At 44.8% G+C, this 20,773-nt stretch overlaps 1 protein-coding gene and 1 long non-coding RNA gene across 2 annotated transcripts in view; both read right to left on the reverse strand.

Annotated features, from left to right (window-relative positions):
• Nucleotides 1-10,748: 10,748 nt before the first annotated feature.
• On the reverse strand, nucleotides 10,749-12,128 carry LOC147737694 (uncharacterized). The gene has a single exon (XM_086924900.1). It carries the CDS (start codon nucleotides 12,126-12,128, stop codon nucleotides 10,749-10,751), a length of 1,380 nt encoding a protein of 459 aa, XP_086781026.1.
• Nucleotides 12,129-12,835: 707 nt separating this feature from the next.
• LOC147737695 (uncharacterized) overlaps nucleotides 12,836-20,773 on the reverse strand; it is a 43,146-nt gene continuing 35,208 nt past the window's right edge. The window contains exons 2-3 of the long non-coding RNA XR_015299349.1: nucleotides 13,263-13,431; nucleotides 12,836-13,112 (exon numbers count right to left, since the gene is read on the reverse strand). This is a non-coding gene — a long non-coding RNA (uncharacterized LOC147737695). The remainder of the gene's footprint in view (nucleotides 13,113-13,262; nucleotides 13,432-20,773) is intronic.

A 20,773-nucleotide genomic window follows, 5' to 3' on the forward strand; every position in this document is an offset into this window, starting at 1 on the left:
GCGTCTACCGTTTCAACGGAACCGTGAACCTCTTCATTTTTTCGTCAAACTCTTTTTTCCTTTGCACGATGCTATTCATTTCGGCCTGGAGCCGTCTCTTCTTCCTCTGGAGCTCGGTGGCCTGTTCGGCGTGGAGCGTTTCGGACGATCTTTTCTGCGCAGTCATCAGCGTCGACGTCGACCCAGTCTTCAGGTCCTTCTCTTTTTTTCAGAACAAAATTTTATTCAAGTACTGACAAAGTACAAAAGGAGGGACATCGTCCCGCATCACAACGCAGGACCAATGAGCTCAAGCATGAAAAGGGTATGCATTCAGTACAAGCAATATTGGATCAATTACCCGACCCCCCCAACCCCCAACACCCTACCCCACAGGTCCTTCCCTTTTGACGTCTTCGCCGCCTGGGAATCCTTTTCGAAGGATCCGCTGGGCTGTTTGTCCTTGGATGCAGCTGCGGCTGTCGAGAACTTAGGCACCAGTGCTCCCTTCGAGGACTTAAACTCTGTTTTTCGAGAGTCTGACTCAGACATTCAAGGGTCTGTTGGGGGTCGACTACTCTCCTACCTCTTTAGAAGTGTCCATTTCGGTCTCTACGACCATGTAGTCGTCGGCTTCACCGGTGATGTTGTCCTCCTCGTTGCTGGAGAGTCCCAGGTCCCGAAGCGACGGCGGTTGGCCCTTGCCTTGCATGTTGTAGTTGTCCCTTCTCTGTCTCTCTCTAACCCGGAGAGTCTTCGGTGTGAAGGCGGAACAGGCGTTGCAGTCCTTGCTCTCGTGTTCGACTGGTAGGCAGAGGTTACAAACCGGGTGCTGGTCCTTCTGCGCGTATTTGTGGTGGCAGTTACGGCAGAATTTAAAGGGTCTCTTGTCCATTCCTGCGCTCAGGGGGGCCCCTGTGTGCACATTCTCCGTTGGATGTCGAAGTTCTCGAAGTTCTCCTTCTTCGTCGTCCTGGCTTGGTGGTCTGGTCCCTCGTTGTCTTCTCAAATATTTTCTGTTGAAGATTCGGTGACGATCCAGATCCAACGGCGGAAAAAATAATCTGAAAATGGCGCCCAAAGGTGGGAGTTGCCGCTCGCAGCCTTGCTCTTTAAACGCCGGTCACTGCTGATGCTGACTATCGGGAAGCCGAACTTTGCCATTCCCTGCCTGGACTGCTTGGATTGCCGGGGAGAGACTGAAGTCTGTCCGGTTTGTGCAGGCGGGACTGCGAGTCCCAGCAAGAGTAGCGCTTCGGACACCAGCGCACCTGTGACTCTTCCCGCCCACTCTCCTCCTCCAGCTGCCTCAAGACGGCTCGCGCCCCCCGCTTCGCGGGAGCCGCTCGCAGCCTTGCTCTTTAAACGGTGGTCACTGCTGCTGCTGACTATCGGGAAGCCGAACTTTGCCATTCCCTGCCTGGACTGTTTGGATTGCCGGGGAGAGACTGAAGTCTGTCCGGTTTGTGCGGGCGGGACTGCGAGTCCCAGCAGGAGTAGCGCTTCGGACACCAGCGCACCTGTGACTCGTCCCGCCCAGTCTCCTCCCCCAGCTGCCTCAAGACGGCTCGCGGCCCCCGCTTCGCGGGAGCCGCTCGCAGCCTTGCTCTTTAAACGCCTGTCACTGCTGCCGCTGACTATCGGGAAGCCGAACTTTGCCATTCCCTGCCTGGACTGTTTGGATTGCCGGGGAGAGACTGAAGTCTGTCCGGTTTGTGCGGGCGGGACTGCGAGTCCCAGCAGGAGTAGCGCTTCGGACACCAGCGCACTTGTGACTCTTCCCGCCCACTCTCCTCCTATCTACTTATTTCCATCAATCAACGCGGCCGCGGGACGCGCGTGGGTCGGAGCCCGGGGCGAAGCCCGGGCAAAGGGCGGGCCCTCTGTGGCCCTCAGAGGCCAGAGGAGACTGGACTGGGCCCAAACCCTTGGCTGTTTATGCACTTGCGTATATATCCTTAGTATGTCCATTTTGTTTTTTACTTACAGGTGTTTGTTCTCCCAAAAATGTCATCGACCAGCACTGACCCTATCATGTCGGATAGGCTAGGGGGCTCACTCAATGGAACTTTGGACAATTATTTTACCAAGACTGTTGCCGATGTCCCAAAGGAGATTACTTTAGCAGAGCGGCGAGCAGAACGCCGCCGCTCTATAGAAAGTATGAAGAATAGGCCTCTGGTCGAGTCACCGCTACCAGTTATTGCCTTTACTGAAGGGAGCCAAAATGGTAATGACTGTTTACTCCTATCGGATAGCCTATCCCTTGTATTCAGAGATTGTACGCCGCCACCTAGTACTTGTTCTAATACTATTGTGAATGGCTCGTCATCAGCTACCTGTATTAGCACTCCCACAGTAACTGAGGCTCTGACTACCCCTACATCCTTGCCTGGTAAAAATTTAACAAATAGGATAAAAAAAATCACACCACTTAGAAATTTTGGCCCACCGCCTACTAAAAAAGGGGTGTACCACAACAACAGAAACTGAGCCATACGGAATTCGGGAAAAAAACTAAGACCATCATTGGGAGTGTTAAGGCCCCAATAGTTACACCTGAAGTAATTACTTCTTCTCCACCACCCTTACACCCTATAGAGACTGATTGTGAGGCTAATACTGACCAACCACCTACAGATATCGTGCCACCAGTAGTCCATAATTTGCCTACACTGGATAGCATTGAAAACTTAATCAGGAACTATTCCCTAGCTATCATTGAAAAGTTGAATAAGGTGGAGGAACGTCTAGGGAAATTGGAGGGGGAACTGGCAAGCAATGGAGTTCCCACAAAGACAGATGTAAAAGACGCCATGCAAAATATTATACCACCTACTAATCCTATTACACCTGTTCCAATTCCTGTTCCGAATATGACCTTGATCCCCCCACATAATAACAACCCTAAGCAACATAATCCACCCCACTTATTACCCACTAATAAACCCAACCCGACCCTAGCTATTCCAACTACAAGGCCACCGAAGGGTCTGGGTAATACAACTCCGGGGATACCAACTAGGGAGGGAGAAAATTCCAGGCATACCCAGGGGAGACCAAACAGGGCCCCTCTTCCAGAACTCCCACCGGAAGCAGTGCCTTTCGTGGTAGTCCTTACAGGGGTACCTGAACTGGAAAAGAACAAGCGGGAAGGTTTCGCCCAATTAAAGAATAAAATAATGCACTGGCTGAGTTTATGCAGGCCAATTGTAAATAATTTCAGTGGCGAAATCGTTCATGTCCGCCGCCTTCAGTGGTTGGGGGGAAGACCCAAAGACATCGAAGGTGATATAGTGGTGGTAAATTTTAGAGACCAAGAAGCAGTCCAGTATATACTAAATTGGCCAGCTGGAAATGCCAACAACCGTATCACTCCCCAACCACTGACATATTTCTACCCGAGATCAGTGGTATTTCCACCCCAGCACCTATTCCCACAATACCCACAAATACAGACTCATTTCAATACCCACCCCTTGACCCTGCATAATGTCAGGAACCATCCACATGTATCGGCCCCTGATCCTTATGGATGGAATTTTGTACCTACTAGGAATAACACAACTTTCAATGGGAGAATGAACGATCTAAAACCATTCACGCCACTGGAGGCTACAAATAGGTTCGATATATTTAATGGGCTAGATGATTGTGACTGATGTTTTTTGTGTCCAGGGGATGAGGGAAGTGGGATACATACCTCTAATATGGAGGGCACTGATAATGGAGCTGATGTAGTGGGGAATGCTACAAATATGTCTTCAGTCGGACAACCGAATGGGCCATTGCCCCCACCTGTGAGGAGAATACACATTGCTGATGAAGCAAGCACCCCAGGAAATGGGTATAATTTAATAAGCTGGAATATTGCAGGGTGGCATAAGATGGATTGTTTGGGTTGGCTGGAATTTGTCACCAAATTTGATATCCTTTGTCTCCAGGAGACGTGGTCCACTGAAGATATTGCCCAAGAAGGCTATGTTGCCTATAACTGCCCGGCACTGAGCTCTAGTATGGGTAGAGCAAGAGGTGGGTTGGTCATTTTATTGTCAGTGAGTTTCCCAGTACGAGTCAAAATACATATGACAGTTGGCTCACACTCGCAGATACTATGGCTGCAGCATAATGGTGGTCGGAAGGTTTTATTAATTAACCACTATAATAACATATTTAATCACTCTAGTTCTGCAGTGGTTGATGATCTTGAGGAGGCAGTTGAACACCTGTGTGGGCAAACCGGAATTTCTTTTGAAATCTTGTGGGCTGGAGACTTTAATATCCATGGATAGATTCTGACTAAGAATAAAATAAAGAGACAAGGGGCCCCCAGAGGGTGGTTTAACAGGGCTTGTACAAAATCCCTACAAAAATAAAAAAATGCCCTAGCTAGTAAGCCCAGGGATAAGGAAGCGGTTAGAGCCCTAAGGTGCACATATAAAATGCACCTGAAATTGAGGAAACAGGAGATAAGAGAGGAAGCATGGGACAATTTATCCAAGGCTGTAGATCTCCGAGATACTAAGTTATTTTGGACTACTGTTAATAGTCCCTTCCTCCATGATGAAGTAGCGCCAGTGCTTTCGTCCCAAGTAAGCGAGGAAAACTGGATATACCCTTTCTCTAGCATTTTTAACCCGGGAGGGACACTTGCGGAGAGCGATATGGTTGTAGTCCCTGGTCCTCCTACACCGCTTAACATCACAATTGCTGAGGTGGATAGTGCCATCCGATGTAGCAAGGGAGGGAAGGCACCCGGCCCTGATGGGGTCCCCGTGGACCTATATAAGGCAGAGTAACATTATGGGGTCCCCTCCTGACCAAAGTGTTTAATGCAGTAGCGTTGGCCTCTGCACCTCAGTCTTGGGGAGAGTCGATTATTATCCCTATTTATAAAAAGGGAGATAGGAGCGAGGCCAAGAACTATCGCCCTCCTCGACTCCTCCTTGAAAATAATGAGTAGGGTATTATTGATCCGATTGGAGGAATGGGTTGAAGAGTATGGGATCCTAGCGGACTCCCAATTTGGTTTCCGCAAGGGGTTAGGCACTATAGAACAGTGCATCAACCTAGACCTTATTATTGGCAAATATACGCGTGCAAAACAGGGTTCGCTGTTCCTCTGTTTTGCGGATTTGTCAAGTGCATTCGATCTGGTTGACCATGGGTTACTATGGACAACCCTATTGAATATGGGGGCCCCACCGGCAATCATATATTTTCAGGCCCATCTATATGGTAATCTGTCCGCTAATATCCGTTTTGGACCCATGGGCGAATGTACCTCAAGCATTAGAGTAAGGTCCGGTATTAGGCAAGGATGTGTTCTTGCCCCCCTTCTTTTCTCCCTTTTTATTAACGCCATTGAAACAGAATTGCGAACAGTTAATGCCGATGCTCCGTCCGCTGAGGGTATATCAATCCCAGTTCTGCTCTACGCGGACGACACTGTTCTTTTATCCAGAACCCCTGTAGGGCTGCAGAAACTAATGGATAAGTTTCAGGATTTTATCAATGGGAGAAAACTCAAGATTAATAATTCAAAAACTTTTATTTTGGCCTGTGGAAAGAAAGTCAAAAAACTAAGACCCTTTAAATTAAAGGCCCAATCGATCCAAGTGGTTGATAGCTTTTGCTATTTAGGCATCACTTTTAGTAGTGGGGGCATTTGGACACAGGAGATGACAAATGTTAGAGGAAAAATGGGTAAAAGTGCATTTGGAATTTTTAAATTTGCTTCCAAGCTGGGCTCAAGGCGTATATTTGATATGCTACATATATATCGCCACAGATGTGTCGCGTTGGCCCTTTATGCGTCTGGGGTATGGGGACATTGCAATCATCAATCACTCCAAGTTGAAGAAAATAAATTCATTAAGAAACTCCTCTGTTTACCACCTTCTGCCGCTACCAGTCTGATACATCAGGAGGTTGGTTTGGAACATCTTACAGATCTTATCGGTCTTAGACCCCTGCTGGTATGGAGATCTATCTGGCTCAAAGATCAGACCAGTTTTACGAAAAAAATCAATAATGATTGTCTTCGCCTGGACAAGTATAATCTGATTCCTTGGCTCAACTACATATGTTCTACATATGATGATGTAAACTAAATGTCCGTGATAACCCCCTTTGTGCTTTGGACATCCCTAAAAACGAGTTAAAACACCTATATTTGAGGGCTAAGGCACAAAAGCGTTGTTTTGCCAATAGCCAGCTCTCTACCCTTCGTTTTTATAACACACATAATCTGGCCGAACCTGGTTTTGCTGAATATCTAAAAATGGTAACTGTACGATCACACCAGTTTGTTCTTACCAGATTATGTTTGGGGATAGTTCATTTGCTTGTTGCTTGTCCGCACATCCAACTTCATACTGTAGCCCCTTGTCCGTGTGACGGATCTTCCAAACAGAGCACTGTGCACTTTTTACTGATTTGCCCTTACTATCTACAACTCCGGATTTTATACCTGAAACCACTTTTAAAAAAATATAAGGTATCCTCTGTGGAAACAGCTATGAGTCTTTTATTTGCACTTGCCAAACCTGATGTGTGCTTTTTTATGGCTGTATATATTTTAAAACCTATATCCCTTAGGAAAAGTATGTCCTTTTAACAGTATGTTCATAAAATGCTTATGTAAACTGTAAATGTTGTGATGTACTGCTGCACTTTTATGATTATTTTATAATGATCGAATAAAGTTTTGAAATCGAAATCGAAAATCGGGAGCTTCCGCAGGAAGCAGGCCGACGTCACAGGAAGTAACACCAGAAGGTGGGACATCAACGCCCACCTGGGCAACAAAAAAAGAAAGAACGAAAGGATTACGATTCCGGACCCAACCACTAGACCGCGGAGTAATGCACAGCATAGTGAATCCAGAAAGATTCACGCTGCAAAAATTGTAGTTACCAGACAGACCAAAAGCTCAAGAACGAGCAGAATCTACCCTCCAGGACTCTACACAAGAACAAAAAGGAGTTCGAATAACCTAGTCATTTTCCATTCCGCACTGTTAATCCGTCCACGCCTCGGCAATGAGGCGAGGCGTGGACGGATTAACAGTGCTGCGCTAAAGAAGAATATATCGCTGATTTATTGGGTGTACTATCTAGTGGATTATGGATATCCAATATTGACTGGATTATAATCTTTGGACACGGGGTATCAATTTCGAATTCCGTTTTCCATGCTGGAACTAATTTGACAGCCATCCACTACCGATTGGTTGGTCTTCTGTTTTTAATGAAAAGCTGTGTAACGCTCAAGCAAATTCAAGTCCTGATGATGACCGTACAGTAATCCAGGGGTCAAGACGCCGTCAACGCTTTTGTGGCCATAATTTTTTGAAGGGCACACTATTTCTGTTTGTGCTGTTTCTTCATACATGTAATGTCTTTTTGTTAAGCCACTGGTTTGGTTTATGATGGGTTTTTTTGTATACCAACATTCTGTCTTGAGCGTAATTGTTCTTTTTAAACTTTTCAAAATATGTAATAAATGATAATGTTTTTTGAAATTTGCATACATTTTTTTTGAATTTATGATCTTATAGGCTTCTTTTTCCTTCTCTCCCATTTCCCCGCCCCCTTTTTTTTATTCTGTAATTCTATACATTAAGTTGCACAATTCATGTGACTTTTCTTCCTGAACCTTCTGTTGGGTGTATCGATTGTTTGTCCCTGGTTCAGGGTTGCTGGACTGCCCCAGTAGTTTTTGACTGTTGGAATCAATGACCCAAACTCTGCCGGCGAACACAATCTATTCAGGATAGATGTGTTGCAGCAAAGTTTGTACTATGTTGTGACTTGGACACAGCAAATTGCTTTGGCCAGGCAATTGACATGAGTGTGGAACTTCAGTGCATTGCCTGGATTAGGTCTATATGCTTCTCTAAAGATACCCAAGCATCGTTACTGGACAAGCTATTCGATAGCTCTCGCCTTTTAAGCAAGAAAGTGGACAAGGCCCCAGACAGATTCCTTGGGTCTGTCTGCCTCCGCCACTCAATTTCATCACAAATCTTGTCCCCTTTTGGCTACTGTAGGGTTTTTCAACTCTGCCAGCGCCAGACCCTGCTACAAACCCAACAGGTCTCCCAGTTCTTTCATGGCCATGGCCCACAAAGGCAACATCCAGGACATTTTATCCAGTGAATTAGATTGTGCCATTGGAAGACCCCTCTCCCTATTCCACCCAGACTTAACAGTGGCGACGGATGTATTACTTCTGAGATGGGAAGGCCATATGGGAGACAGAGACTAGGGAACCCTCGTCACCGGCAGAGACCCAACTCCACATCAAGCTGTTGGAGCTGGGAGCATTTCACTTGGTGGTGAAGGTTTTCCGGCCCACCATCACAGGAGGGCCGGTGCAGCTTCTCACAGACAAGACATTCAATGACGGAGGTCTCATCAGGAAGTGTCACACAAACGTGTTTGACAGAGAGACGAGGATTCACTGGCTGCAGTTATTTGGTCCGACGAACGGGCGCTGGAACTGCTTAGTTGAATTTGACATCCTCCCAGGTACGCTGCCCCGAGATACAGAAGAATCCTTACTGTGTTGTTCTGAATATAGTTGAGAAGCATATTGGAGAGGCGGCGATGTACCGTCCTGATGAGACTATGGTAATTAACTGGAACGGTCGAAACATTGACTATACATGGACTATTTCATATAAATGATGTCTTCTAAGAATCGCCTTTGCTTAACTTGCATTGTACAAAAGTATTTACAGCCCTGTTTCTGTGTACAAAATGTGGATCAGACGGTTTTATCATCATATCACTTTCATCTTGAGCACTGCGCAGTCATCACTCAACGACTTATATATACACTTGCTGCTGAGAACACAATTAGAATTTTGGGAAATGAAAAGGCCTCATCTGAATTCTAATCATGATAAAAATGATGAATTAATATCTGGCCAGGGCCTGCATATCTGATACAGACCTGTGAGATAATGAACTCATAGGCCTCTGTAGTTGTTCACAGTGCGCCTGGGAAGTGCTTCTTTGTGTCTCTGCTTGTCACTTCTGTAGCAGAATGACGTTGACACCTAGCTGCATGTTGTCTCCTACTCTGTTTTAAAGTTGGAGGACCCAGTCTGGTGTGTGTGGAATATTCACAAGGTGAGGAATCTGCAGATGAAGGAGTATCGACCAGAAAGAGCGTTACCAAAGGTAAGTAACTGGTGTGTTATGTTTTCCTGCTGTTGTATATTATCTCATTTTGGGTGGTGAACTCCGATTGGCGGAGATTTCCGTAATCCGCGGAGGTCACGTAGTTCCTAAAAACTCCGCTCCGTGGAGCGTAGCAAGGTTTTTTTCAACACTCACACTCTTCAACGTTATGTGCTGGAGCGAGGAAAATCCACCTCCTGATGAGATTTTTCCTTGCTCGCGCTCGCCATGGTCTAGTTGGCGAGCATAATCAACCTCCTGGCGAGATTTCTCAAAGCAGGTCACTGGATTTCTCAATGCAAGTGGTCGTAGCCGGTCACACCACTCGCATTGAGAAACCTTCCTTCGCATTGACAGAGCTGCCGCTTGAGTAGAAGCAGCTGCACCCTGTTGTGCTGTACATGTTGCCTTTCGCAATAATTTTTATCGGTCGGGACAAACACCAGGAGATCAAAATCACCACGAACGGCATGACCCTTACGCACTCCGATGCTTGCAGAAATCTGTGTAGACCGCCAGAGTTTTTTTGTCACTTTGCGGAGTTCTTCATTGAGGAACTCCGCATAGGCTTAATCTTACCACGAAAATATAGATATCAGTCATATGTTAAGAAACAAGGGTGAGTAGAAACCTTTTGGGTGGAGTAAAATTTAAGACATTAATATTGTGATTTTTTTTGGCAATTAGTTGATTTTTGCAAGCACTAACACTTCTCTGTGTCAAGTAAAGACCTTAAGAGTTTTGTAACTTTCAGACACTCAAATTGTGGATTCGGTTGCAATTAAAAAAATTATAGACCAGAAATTTTTTTGGAGGGTGCATGCGGGCAGCCTAAGTTATCCTCCAAGAGTTTCTTGATGAATCCTATTGCAACTACAATATGTGCTCTCTCATGTAAAATCAGGTTGTTAGAAGCTTTTCTGCAACTCAAGATACGCCTTACTTTACACCTGGTGTAGATGCATTTCTCATGTTTAGTGAGATCTCCTTTCTGAGTATAACGTTTCTGGCTTTCCCCTCCTGTATAAGGCTTTCGTCCAGTGGGAATTCTCTCTTGTGAAGTGACATTGTATTCAAGACTAAACCTTATCTGACATTCATAACACACTTAAGGCTTTTTTCCCCCGTGTGAGTTCGCTCATGTCAAGTGAGAAGTAATTTGTAACCAAAACATTGCTTGCATCTCGAGCACTCCTAAGGTTTTTCCCCAGAGTGGGATCTCTCATGAAGCAGAACAGTCTTTCAGACACAAGCTTTTAAGACATAAGGATTTTCTCCAGTGTGGAGCTTCTCATGGCGAGATAGCGTTTTTCTCTGCAGCTTTTCTGGCATTCAGAGCACCATAAGGTTTTCCATCAGTATGGAGTCGCTTATTGTTAGTGAGGCTGTGCCAATCAAAAAGGAATTTCTGGCATTCACAGCATTGGTAATGTTTTTCCCCTGTGTGCGTCTGCTCATGTAGAGTGAGATTGCGTTTAAAATTGATGCTTTTCTGGCATTCGGAGCACTGATTTATTTTGACAGTGTGTTTTCTTATGGCGCTTTAAACCATCTCTTTCTCTGAATCTTTTCTGACATTTAGAGCACTGATAATTTTTTTTCTCTAGTGTGGTTTCTCACATGTTCAGTGAGATAAGATTTTTGGCTGAAACATTTTAGGCATTCGGAGCACTGATAAGGCTTTTCTCCAGTGTGGATTCTTATATGGTAAGTGAGACTGCCTTTTTCACTGAAACATTTGTGGCATTCAGAGCACTGATAAGGTTTTTCCCCAGTGTGGGTTCTTATATGCTGAATGAGATTGCTTTTTACACTGAAACATTTGTGGCATTCAGAGCACTGATAAGGTTTTTTCCCAGTGTGGATTCTTGTATGTTGAGTGAGTCTTATTTTGTCACTGAAACATTTCTGGCATTCAGAGCACTGATAAGGTTTTTCCCCAGTGTGAAATCTCACATGTGCAGTTAGAAGTGATTTAAGTCTGAAATCTTTTGGGCATTCAGAGCACTGATAAGGTTTTTCCCCAGTGTGGATTCTTATATGCTTAGTGAGACTGCATTTGTTTATGAAACATTTCTGACATTCAGAGCACTGATAAGGTTGTTCCCCTGTGTGGGTTTTTATATGCAGAGTGAGAGAGCGTTTTTCACTGAAACATTTCTGGCATTCAGAGCACTGATAACGGTTTTCGCCAGTGTGGATTCTTATGTGCCGTGTAAGACTACTTTTTGTACTGAAACATTGCGGGCATTCAGAGCACTGATAAGCTTTTTCCACAGAGTGCGTAAATGCATGTTGATATAGAGTCGCTTTGAAACTAAACCTTTTCTGGCATTCAGAGCACTGATAAGGTTTTTCCCCAGTGTGGAATCTCAAATGTGCAGTTAGAATAGATTTACGGTTGAAATGTTTTGGGCATTCAGAACACTGATAAGGGTTTTCCCCAGTGTGGATTCTTGTATGTTCAGTGAGTGTGATTTTGTAACTGAAACATTTCTGGCATTCAGAGCACTGAAAAGGTTTTTCCCCAGTGTGGGTTCTTATATGCCGAGTGAGACTGCTTTGGACACTGAAACATTTCTGGCATTCAGAGCACTGAAAAGATTTTTCCCCAATGTGGGTTCTTATATGCTGAGTGAGACTGCTTTGGTCACTGTAACATTTCTGGCATTCAGAGCACTGATAAGGTTTTTCCACAGAGTGGGTTAATGCATGTCGAGATAGGCTTGGTTTGTTACAAAACCTTTTCTGGCATTCAGAGCACTGATAAGGTTTTTCCCCAGTATGGATTCTCATATGCTCAGTGAGATAAGATTTACGCCTGAAACTTTTTTGGCATACTTTGCACGGAGAGTGGTTTTCCCCAGTGTGGATTCTCATATGCTCAGTGAGATAAGATTTACGCCTGAAACTTTTTTGGCATACTTTGCACTGAGAGTGGATTCCCCTAGTGTGCATTATGTCAAATTCTGTGAGATAAGATTTATGGCTGTGTCTTTATTGGCACATGTAACTTTTTCCCCCAAATTAAGTTATTTGCCTTCTTTGAGGTGGTTTTGAACACTGAATTTGTTCTCACAGTCTGTGTTTTTATAAGGTGTATACCTAGAGTTAATAGCTCTACGATTCGTTTTCTCTTGCTTATATGCCACGGTAAAAGGGAACCCGATTTTAGAGTCAGGCTTGTTTAGATAATGTTCAGCATTTATCTCTAAAAGAAATTGTGTGTAATCTTTTTAACACTTGAATTGAGCAAACTATGTCTGGAAGCAGCCCTGTAACACCTGTCGAAATTTTTCTAGCAGATAATAGACTTTAGGTTATAGCCTATCCGGCAGCAACTTATTTTGTGACTGAAGATTTTCTCAAATCTATTTGTATAGGTTCTTAACAATGCAGTGATAAGGTGTTAGTCTGATATTTATTAATTAAACTGATAAGTACCTTTTTGCACTGACGTAATGGCAGTAACTGAGGATGTTAGAATGTGCACAGTACTATTGTGGATCACCAGTCGCAGAACATCAGTTCCTTTTACCCTTCCTTTGTTTGGTGTAAGGTTAAGATTTGTAGTTCTGAAGACGAGGATGTATTTACATTACCTATAGCGCAACTGTGCTCATTTAATCCATTTTTATATTTAACTGTTTTACATATCACTCACGCACAGCAGATAATGTTGAGGCGATTTACATAGAATTACAGAACAGTACACAATAAAAAGGAAACAATCTGAGATGGTTATGAACACAATAAAGTGGTGAATTTTTAAGGTTTTCGCAAGAGTGAGCAGAGTGGGTCGTGGTTTTCTACCCAGAGGCAGATAGTCTCAAACTTGGGTAACTGGTTAAAAACGGTTGTTGAACAAAGGTGATTTTCCAATCCTTCGGTTGTTAACGTGTCAGCTTCGGAGTCTTCTCTCAGCGTCTTTCCTTTGATGGTCTGCAGAAGAAACCTTTTGTTATAACTTTCCTTTTATGCAATGCGTGCTTCCTCTCTGGAATTACATGATTTATTAGATGAACGTTATTCTGTGCACAGATATGGCTTTGCTCTGGGTTAATGAAATACTAAATTAGAGACTTCACTTACAGTATAGTACTTTCCTCAGCTCCCACTTCCTCGCCACACCTAGATTTTGGAAATTGTTTAAACGTAGAAGGCTGGATGTCCTTCAGTTTTTCAAAATAATCCTTCTTATGGCACTGACTTCAGTTGCCTGGTGCTAAATCTTGCTTTCTTTGTCAGTAATTTCAATCACCTATAGTATTAAAATTAAATAGTTAATACATGAAAATGTCCCAAAATATAATTTACAAGCCAAATCAATGCAGAGTTGCAGAATTTTGAAAATGTTGAGCTGTTTTTCAGACAGAGCAGAGTGTAGAATGGTAGCCTGAGAGTGCTTGGATGTAGGAGTGAGGATTTATAGAATTTTCATAATTTTATTAAGCTCACAAAGGATACATGCACCCAATGGACTTGTAACATTGAATCCCAAAGGCAGAAATTAAAGTCATATGCACTGGCACCAAACAGATATTTAAAAAAGGATGCTATTAATTAATTTTTAATCTAGATTTCTGGGATGGGAATTTCCCCTCCATGGACAACAGGCATTTTCCCCTTCCCTGAGTTACCACATACTTGTATCTGGTATCCTGACTTTTGAGTTTGGCCTCTGCGGCACACAAATCTATTGTGTATTGCGAGGACTATGCCTAGACCTATCCCTCAACTATGGTCCAGAGTATGAATCGAGAGCAATGAAATTAAGGCGTACTTTCATGTGTTCATTTTATTCCACTTGATTAACCTTTGTTAGGTTTTTCTGCACCTGGATGTACAGGGTGCAGAAAAACAGGACACCCTTTTTGTCCAGACAGGAAAATTAGACTGAAAAGACGCACAAGACTCTGGGTTCAGCAGAAGCAGCCAAGACTTATGCTGTGTTTTTACTAACTCAATTCTTCCCCTTGTTAGACATTTCTTTACCCTTCCCTCCCCTGCTTCACCCATCGCCGCCCAACCAACCACATGCATATATCTACCACCTGCTTAAATCAAGTGGTAAATAAAAGCCCAAAAACATTATGAAATAATGAATGGCATGCGGTTTAACAGGCAGAAGAATCTGTTCCTTGTGGCAACTCCACAGTCAATGGCGTCAAACTGGTAATTGCACAATACTGGGATAAATCTACCACAAAACAATTACATGAGATTTTTCTGCCACCCCAGTACTGTGCAACTTCTAACAATGGACTATGAGAGGTCTTGGACCGGTCCTGTGACCTGGAGGGTCACACCAAGTGTGCCCATATTTAAGGCAGAGGACTGTCATGGGTTTAACAGCTAGAGCGGTGGTGGCAATGCACCCTGTTGTAAGGATCAATAGCCTGATGTGATCTTTGCATCATGGTCAGTGGAGTGGCTTCCTACTGACACACCCATGGAATGCTCCATTTCTATACCTGTGCCCAGACTTTGCGCTAACATCAAGTGTGTGTTTAGGGTGTTGGTGTGCATAGCATAAATGCAATGTGAGAGTGCGACAGAGTAAACAGCATCTCCCGCCTGCCAGTTGTGTATACAAGTGGGACCATCTATCCCTCTTTTATACCCCAGTTCAAAGTCCTCTGATAACAAGGAATAAAGTGCTCTACAAAGTACTCAAGTGCCTGCTATACCACTAGCGATGGTGTCAGCGTATCTAAGTCGAGGGGACATCACCTGCAGGCTGAATTAGTTAATGGAAAAGCTGTGTACCTGTCCTGAAGAGCCTAGACGTCTGCCTAGAAGCCTGTCTGTCTGGTAAGAAAGGGAAGGGAGTTTGACTATCCAGCAGGAGGACAAGGCTGCCCTGGAAGAAGCAAGGTCCGGCACATCCTCGTTATCCTTCAGGGCGGGCCGGAAAGCCATCCAGCAGGACCAGCTAGCCTGAGGGACTTCCTGCCCCGCCAAGACTCTCCCAACAGTTCAAGGCAGAAAATAAAACTCTACGACAAAGTGATTGTTGAGGCCCAGTTGGACGATTGTGTGCTGCAAACGGCGTGTTCAAGGTTGCATTTGCCAAATTCCTAACAAAACAGGGTCTGTATCTACTGGCTTCCTGGAGAGCCTGTGTTGGGCTTTTAGCTGCTGAACTTCTGACTACTCTGTGTCAGAGGCCCATGAGGGACTACAACTAGTCCAGTGTCGATTACCCTGTCTGAGCTTACGCCTGTGGTCCAGCCGGCCACAGTGTGGGCTCAATTGCTGACAGTCGGGCCTCCAGAGGGGTTGCACTTACCGACAGGCCAGGTGTGACTGCTACCTTGGGACTGCTGATCTTCAGGCAAAGGCAAAGAAAAGACAGAGTGGGTGCCCTACTAAATGCAGCCCTACATCCAGGACAAAAGCACTCCACAAAAGCCTGCTGGTGGGTCACTGCTCTCTCAAGTATTCGGGCGTGCCATTCAAGTGCCGGGAAACAGGAAAGAAACCCAGACAAGACTGACTCATCCTGTGGAAGGATAAGACGCTTACGACAGAGCATATACGCATTGGGGTGACTGGAGTGACAGAACTGCACCTATACTATATTCATGATACTCCTAAATGCCCCTAGAGGGGAAGAGGGTATCAGAACCGGAAGCACCTGTCTACAGCACATGGTAGTCTGGCATGCCTGCACCACCCTTTCACCCAGACTGTCCATAAAGTTGATTTTAGAGCTGCTACGCACATAGCAGGGGGAATCTCAGACCATTCGCTGGTGGAGGTGCAACTCGATGGGCCGGTTGTGGACTTGATCCTACCCCCAAGGGTTGATCCATGATATTTAAAAAACAAGACGTACAAAGCTCGTATGAGAGATAGAGCAGAATTCTATTTTAAGGAGAACGGGCAGCCTGTTGAATCAGCTTGCATGCTATAGGGTGAATTTAAGGCAGTGATTCGCGGCCAGACACAAGCCTTGATTGGGAGAATGTCGAAGGAACGTAAATTGAAGTGCGAGGCTCAGGACAAGGAATGTGCTTTCCTGGAGGTTCGGTTGGCAAGTGGGGAATCAGTTTCTCTCCCATTACACCATCAACTGAAGCAGCACACATTAAGAGCACTAATGGAAAATAGTGTGCACTCATGCGCTGGCTACCCAGCATTGTCTCTATGATGTTGGTGATAAAGCCAATGAGTTGCTTACATGGTTGGAGAGACAAGAAACAGACGGAACTGGATCCTTGAGGACACTGACAACAAGGGGACGGAAATACTGGGAGAGACTTCCTGAAAGACCTGGCCCTGTCAATGCTAATGAATGAGGACCGAGACGCACTAGACCAATTCTGAGAATCTGGCCCTTTGCGAGCGCTATTTCTGCATTTGGGATTCATCATCCCAAATGCAAAAATCGCAATTCTAGAAATCGCTAAATGGCGATTAATTGCATTTAAGGAATCTCAATTTGAGATTCCTTAAATGCAATTCATGAACCATTTTAAAATTGCGAATTCGCAATCTGGGGGCGCTATTTAACGCGAAGTCTAACTACGTGGTAAATATCAAAAACTTTGAAAAATGCACTAAAGTGCATTTTTCTAAGTTTCATGTTGCGCACACACATGCCCTTAGGGCATGTGTGTGCGCAACATATGTGCACACATCAATTTCAGGGGTGCAATAGTGTGCCCTTTGGACATCCCTGCACCCTTAAAATCTCAATCTCAATTTGCGAATCGCTAATTGCGATTAGCAAATTGAGATTGTCTTCCCATTCAATCCTATGGGCCTCTAGGCCCATAGGAATGAATGGGGAGATATTCCTTAATTGCGACTCGCAATTTGCGAGTCGCTATTAAGGAATTATTAAAAATCGCTATTTTTTAAGTGATTTCTTGATGAATAGCATTTTTCTATTCCTTAATAGCGAATCGGTATTTTTCGCTATTAAGGAATAGCAAAATGTGTTCTTGATGAATCTGGGGGTTGGAACCTTGCAAACAGGGAAAGCGATGGGGCCTGATGAGCTCCCGTTAGAATTATATAAAAGCAGGATGGATAAAATCAGGGAGTACCTCCAGAGTAGGTTTCAGACTGCCTGAAAATAAGGGTGTCTCCCGGAGGACCAAGGAACGTCTGAGGTGGCGGTCATCCCAAAAAGGATGAACCAGCAACTGAGTGTGGGTCTTATAGACCTATCTCCCCGCTTAATATTGAGACTAAGGTCCTTGCGAACGCCCTGGCAATCTGCCTGCGGACAGTAATTGCAACAGTGGTTCATCCTGATCAATCGGGCTTTATGCCACACCAGGGAACGCGCTTAAATCTCCGACACCTTAAAGGAGTACCATATGCAATAGGGGATTCCTTTGCTGAACCAGTGGCGCTGCTGTTAAGCTCTTGTATGTGGCCCCTCTAGCGAGCATGCGCCTCAATAATACAGTCTACCGAGTCTTTGCCGTCCGACAGGGATGTTCCTTGTCTCCTATTCTCTTCACACATGTTTGGGTTCACTAGGACCTCTCATATGGGATATTCCAGTTGATCAGGAGTGGGATGTGAGAATCTCCGTCTACTCAGACGTTTTGTTATATGACACATAGCCAGCCTTCTAGAGTGAAAGAATCCTACACATTTTTCACATACTTGGAGATTATTCAGGATATTCCAAGTGATCAGGATATAATATCAACTGGAAGAAGTCCTTAATATTCCTGCTGGTGGCAGGGACCCTGCGGCTGCACTCTAGGTGGCACTACATGGCTTTAAATATTTGGTTGTGTTCATTACAAGAGAGCACAGGCAGGAACATACTCCCGAAATTAGACCGTCTTCGCTGGGATCCTTCACAATTGCGGGCGCTCCCGCTCTCCTTACTGGGCTGGGTGGCCCTATTTAAAGTGATGACCCTCCAGGGTCTCCTGTACATTGTGCAAAAAATTTCCTTTAAGATCCCACCAGACATTTTTTTTCAAAAGGTAGTCTGAGAACTTCGGCTCCTGTTGTGGGATGGCGGCACGTCACGCTGAGTAAGTTGCAGAGGGGAGTTTATTAAGGTGGACCGGCGGTCCGGAGTATTCATAAGTATTACTGGGCCACGCAGCTGGTGGCAGTCAACAACTGGGTTTTTGCGGACTATGAGGATCCTGCTTACCGGGTAGATAGATTGGCCATGAGCAAGAGAGGTTACCCCACCCCGGTGCTGTATCGAAGAAAGTATGAGTGCACCATATCTACTCATACCAAAACATTGGTAAAGGTGTGGAAAGAGGCTACCAAGTATTTAGGCTGGGAAGGTAAGCTGACTGAAATTACTCCACTGTATGGTGGTGATCTCTTAAGTGCAGTGGGAGTATTGCAGGGCTTCACAAAATGGGGATTGATTAGCTTAGAGCGGCCGGGCGATGTGTGGGGGGACAGGTGCTTGTGTCCTTCACAATCCTACAACAAAAGTATAATTTAGGTGACTAAAAACAGTTCTGACATTTGCAGGTGGCCATGCTCTGCAAAGTCACATCCGGGAAGGGGGGCAGTTGCCTGATGCATCCCTACTGGAGGACCAGCTACCGAAAAAGCAATCTCAACCATCTATAGGAAGTTGGTCTACAATTCTCTGGATCCCTTGGGGATGTTTTCAGGCGGCCATTCACCAACTTTTGTGTTTTTCAAAAACAAGCTTCCAAAGCTGGAGTTTGTTTTTAAAATAAACAAGAAGAATCCTACTACTAGTGTGGGGAGAAAGGGAGGGGAAGCACTCAGTGTTGTGTAAAATACCCCTCACACACCAACAGGCCCCTTGGTGTCATGCTTCATCATCGGGGTCTTCGCACCCCGCTAGAGGGATGCGGCACGCTGCGACCTACGACTACGTGGGAGCGTTGACAGGTGTTGACTATGTGTGGTGTGTGTTGACTGTGAGTGATAGGAGGATTAAATGTGAGTGGGAAACGTGGTGAAAAAATTTAAAAAGTACCTGGCTAGTGGGAAAAAGAAAAATACTTTATTTCGTACCCCTAGCTGGTGCTATTAAAAGGTGTGCAGAAAAAGACGAGGTTGATTTGTCTTAATTATGGACAAAACCTCTGGTGTGCGTCGACATGTTTCGGTACGTGTGTACCTTCTTCAGGACGGGGCACAACTCCCAACCCTACTCACGTATTTCTAAATAAAAAGGGGTTATATTTAGTAAAAAGTGAAATCACTCATTTTAAAGTTGGCTACAATGTGCCTACAGCGGTTCTTGGGATCATGTATTTACATGTCTCGTAGTCTTTGATGTCTACTGCATCATGAGCAAATCCTGGGCATCAAGGTAGGTAGGTGGATCCACAATGAAATCCGCCTGTATTGGCCTCCTTCTACCACCCCGTGCTGCTCCGCACATTGTAGCCAACTTTAAAATGAGTGATTTCACTTTTTACACACACGTACCGAAACATGTCGACGCACACCAGAGGTTTTGTCCATAATTAAGACAAATCAACCTCGTCTTTTTCTGCACACCTTTTAATAGCACCAGCTAGGGGTACGAAATAAAGTCTTTTTCTTTTTCCCACTAGCCAGGTACTTTTTAAATTTTTTCACCACGTTTCCCACTCACATTTAATCCTCCTATCACTCACAGTCAACACACACCACACATAGTCAACACCTGTCAACGCTCCCACGTAGTCGTAGGTCGCAGCGTGCCGCATCCCTCTAGCGGGGTGCGAAGACCCCGATGATGAAGCATGACACCAAGGGGCCTGTTGGTGTGTGAGGGGTATTTTACACAACACTGAGTGCTTCCCCTCCCTTTCTCCCCACACTAGTAGTAGGATTCTTCTTGTTTATGTATCAGTGCCCGTGGAGTAGGAATCCTACTTGGTACTCTACCTCCCTTCTTTGTTAAAAATAGTTTGTTTTTAAAAACCAATAACTAATCACCCACACCCTGGAACTTTCTCCCTAATTATTTTACTCCCAGGAAGTGGGATTCATTTAAAAACAAATTCTCATCACGACTGCCAGGTATTCCCTGGTGGTCTTGAATAAGAGAAAAATACATCAGACATTTTTCCTAGGACAGCGAAAACTCTACAGCAGGTCTTGTTCTTAGTCCTTATACTGTGACTGCCACTACTGAACATTAATCTTGAATTGTTAAAGTAGGGCCAGGATCTGGACAGGAGCCAATGAACAGGAGGGCAACTCACCAGATAATAGAAGTCTTCTGTCTTCACACGCACTCAGAGAGAACAATGCCATCCCATGTATTGCATGAGAAAGAGACCACAACCCTCAGTGAAACACTCACCTCTCAGATGTGATTCGTTAATAAGAATAAAATTAACATAATGCGTCCCTGGGGACCCCACAGATACACCGTTCCTACCAGTAATATAAATGCCTGGGGTCCCGCAGGTAAACCTAACAGTGCTACAAAGGCTTAGGGGCCCTACAGGTAAACCTTTACTAACCCAGTGCTACAAATGCTGTGTGCTCACTGCAGCAGGACTGGGCGCTCTAGGGCAGCAATTAGGTTGCTTGGAATTTATCTACCCTTAGCAAAGCCACGTGATATAGGCAGTAGATCAGAAGTAGCTTTCACTATCGAAAAGGTAAAGTCCCTGGTGTAACAC

This window comes from Lissotriton vulgaris, chromosome 1_1 (genome assembly GCF_964263255.1).
Source record: "Lissotriton vulgaris chromosome 1_1, aLisVul1.2, whole genome shotgun sequence".
In the NCBI taxonomy this organism is placed as follows: Eukaryota; Metazoa; Chordata; class Amphibia; order Caudata; family Salamandridae; genus Lissotriton; species Lissotriton vulgaris.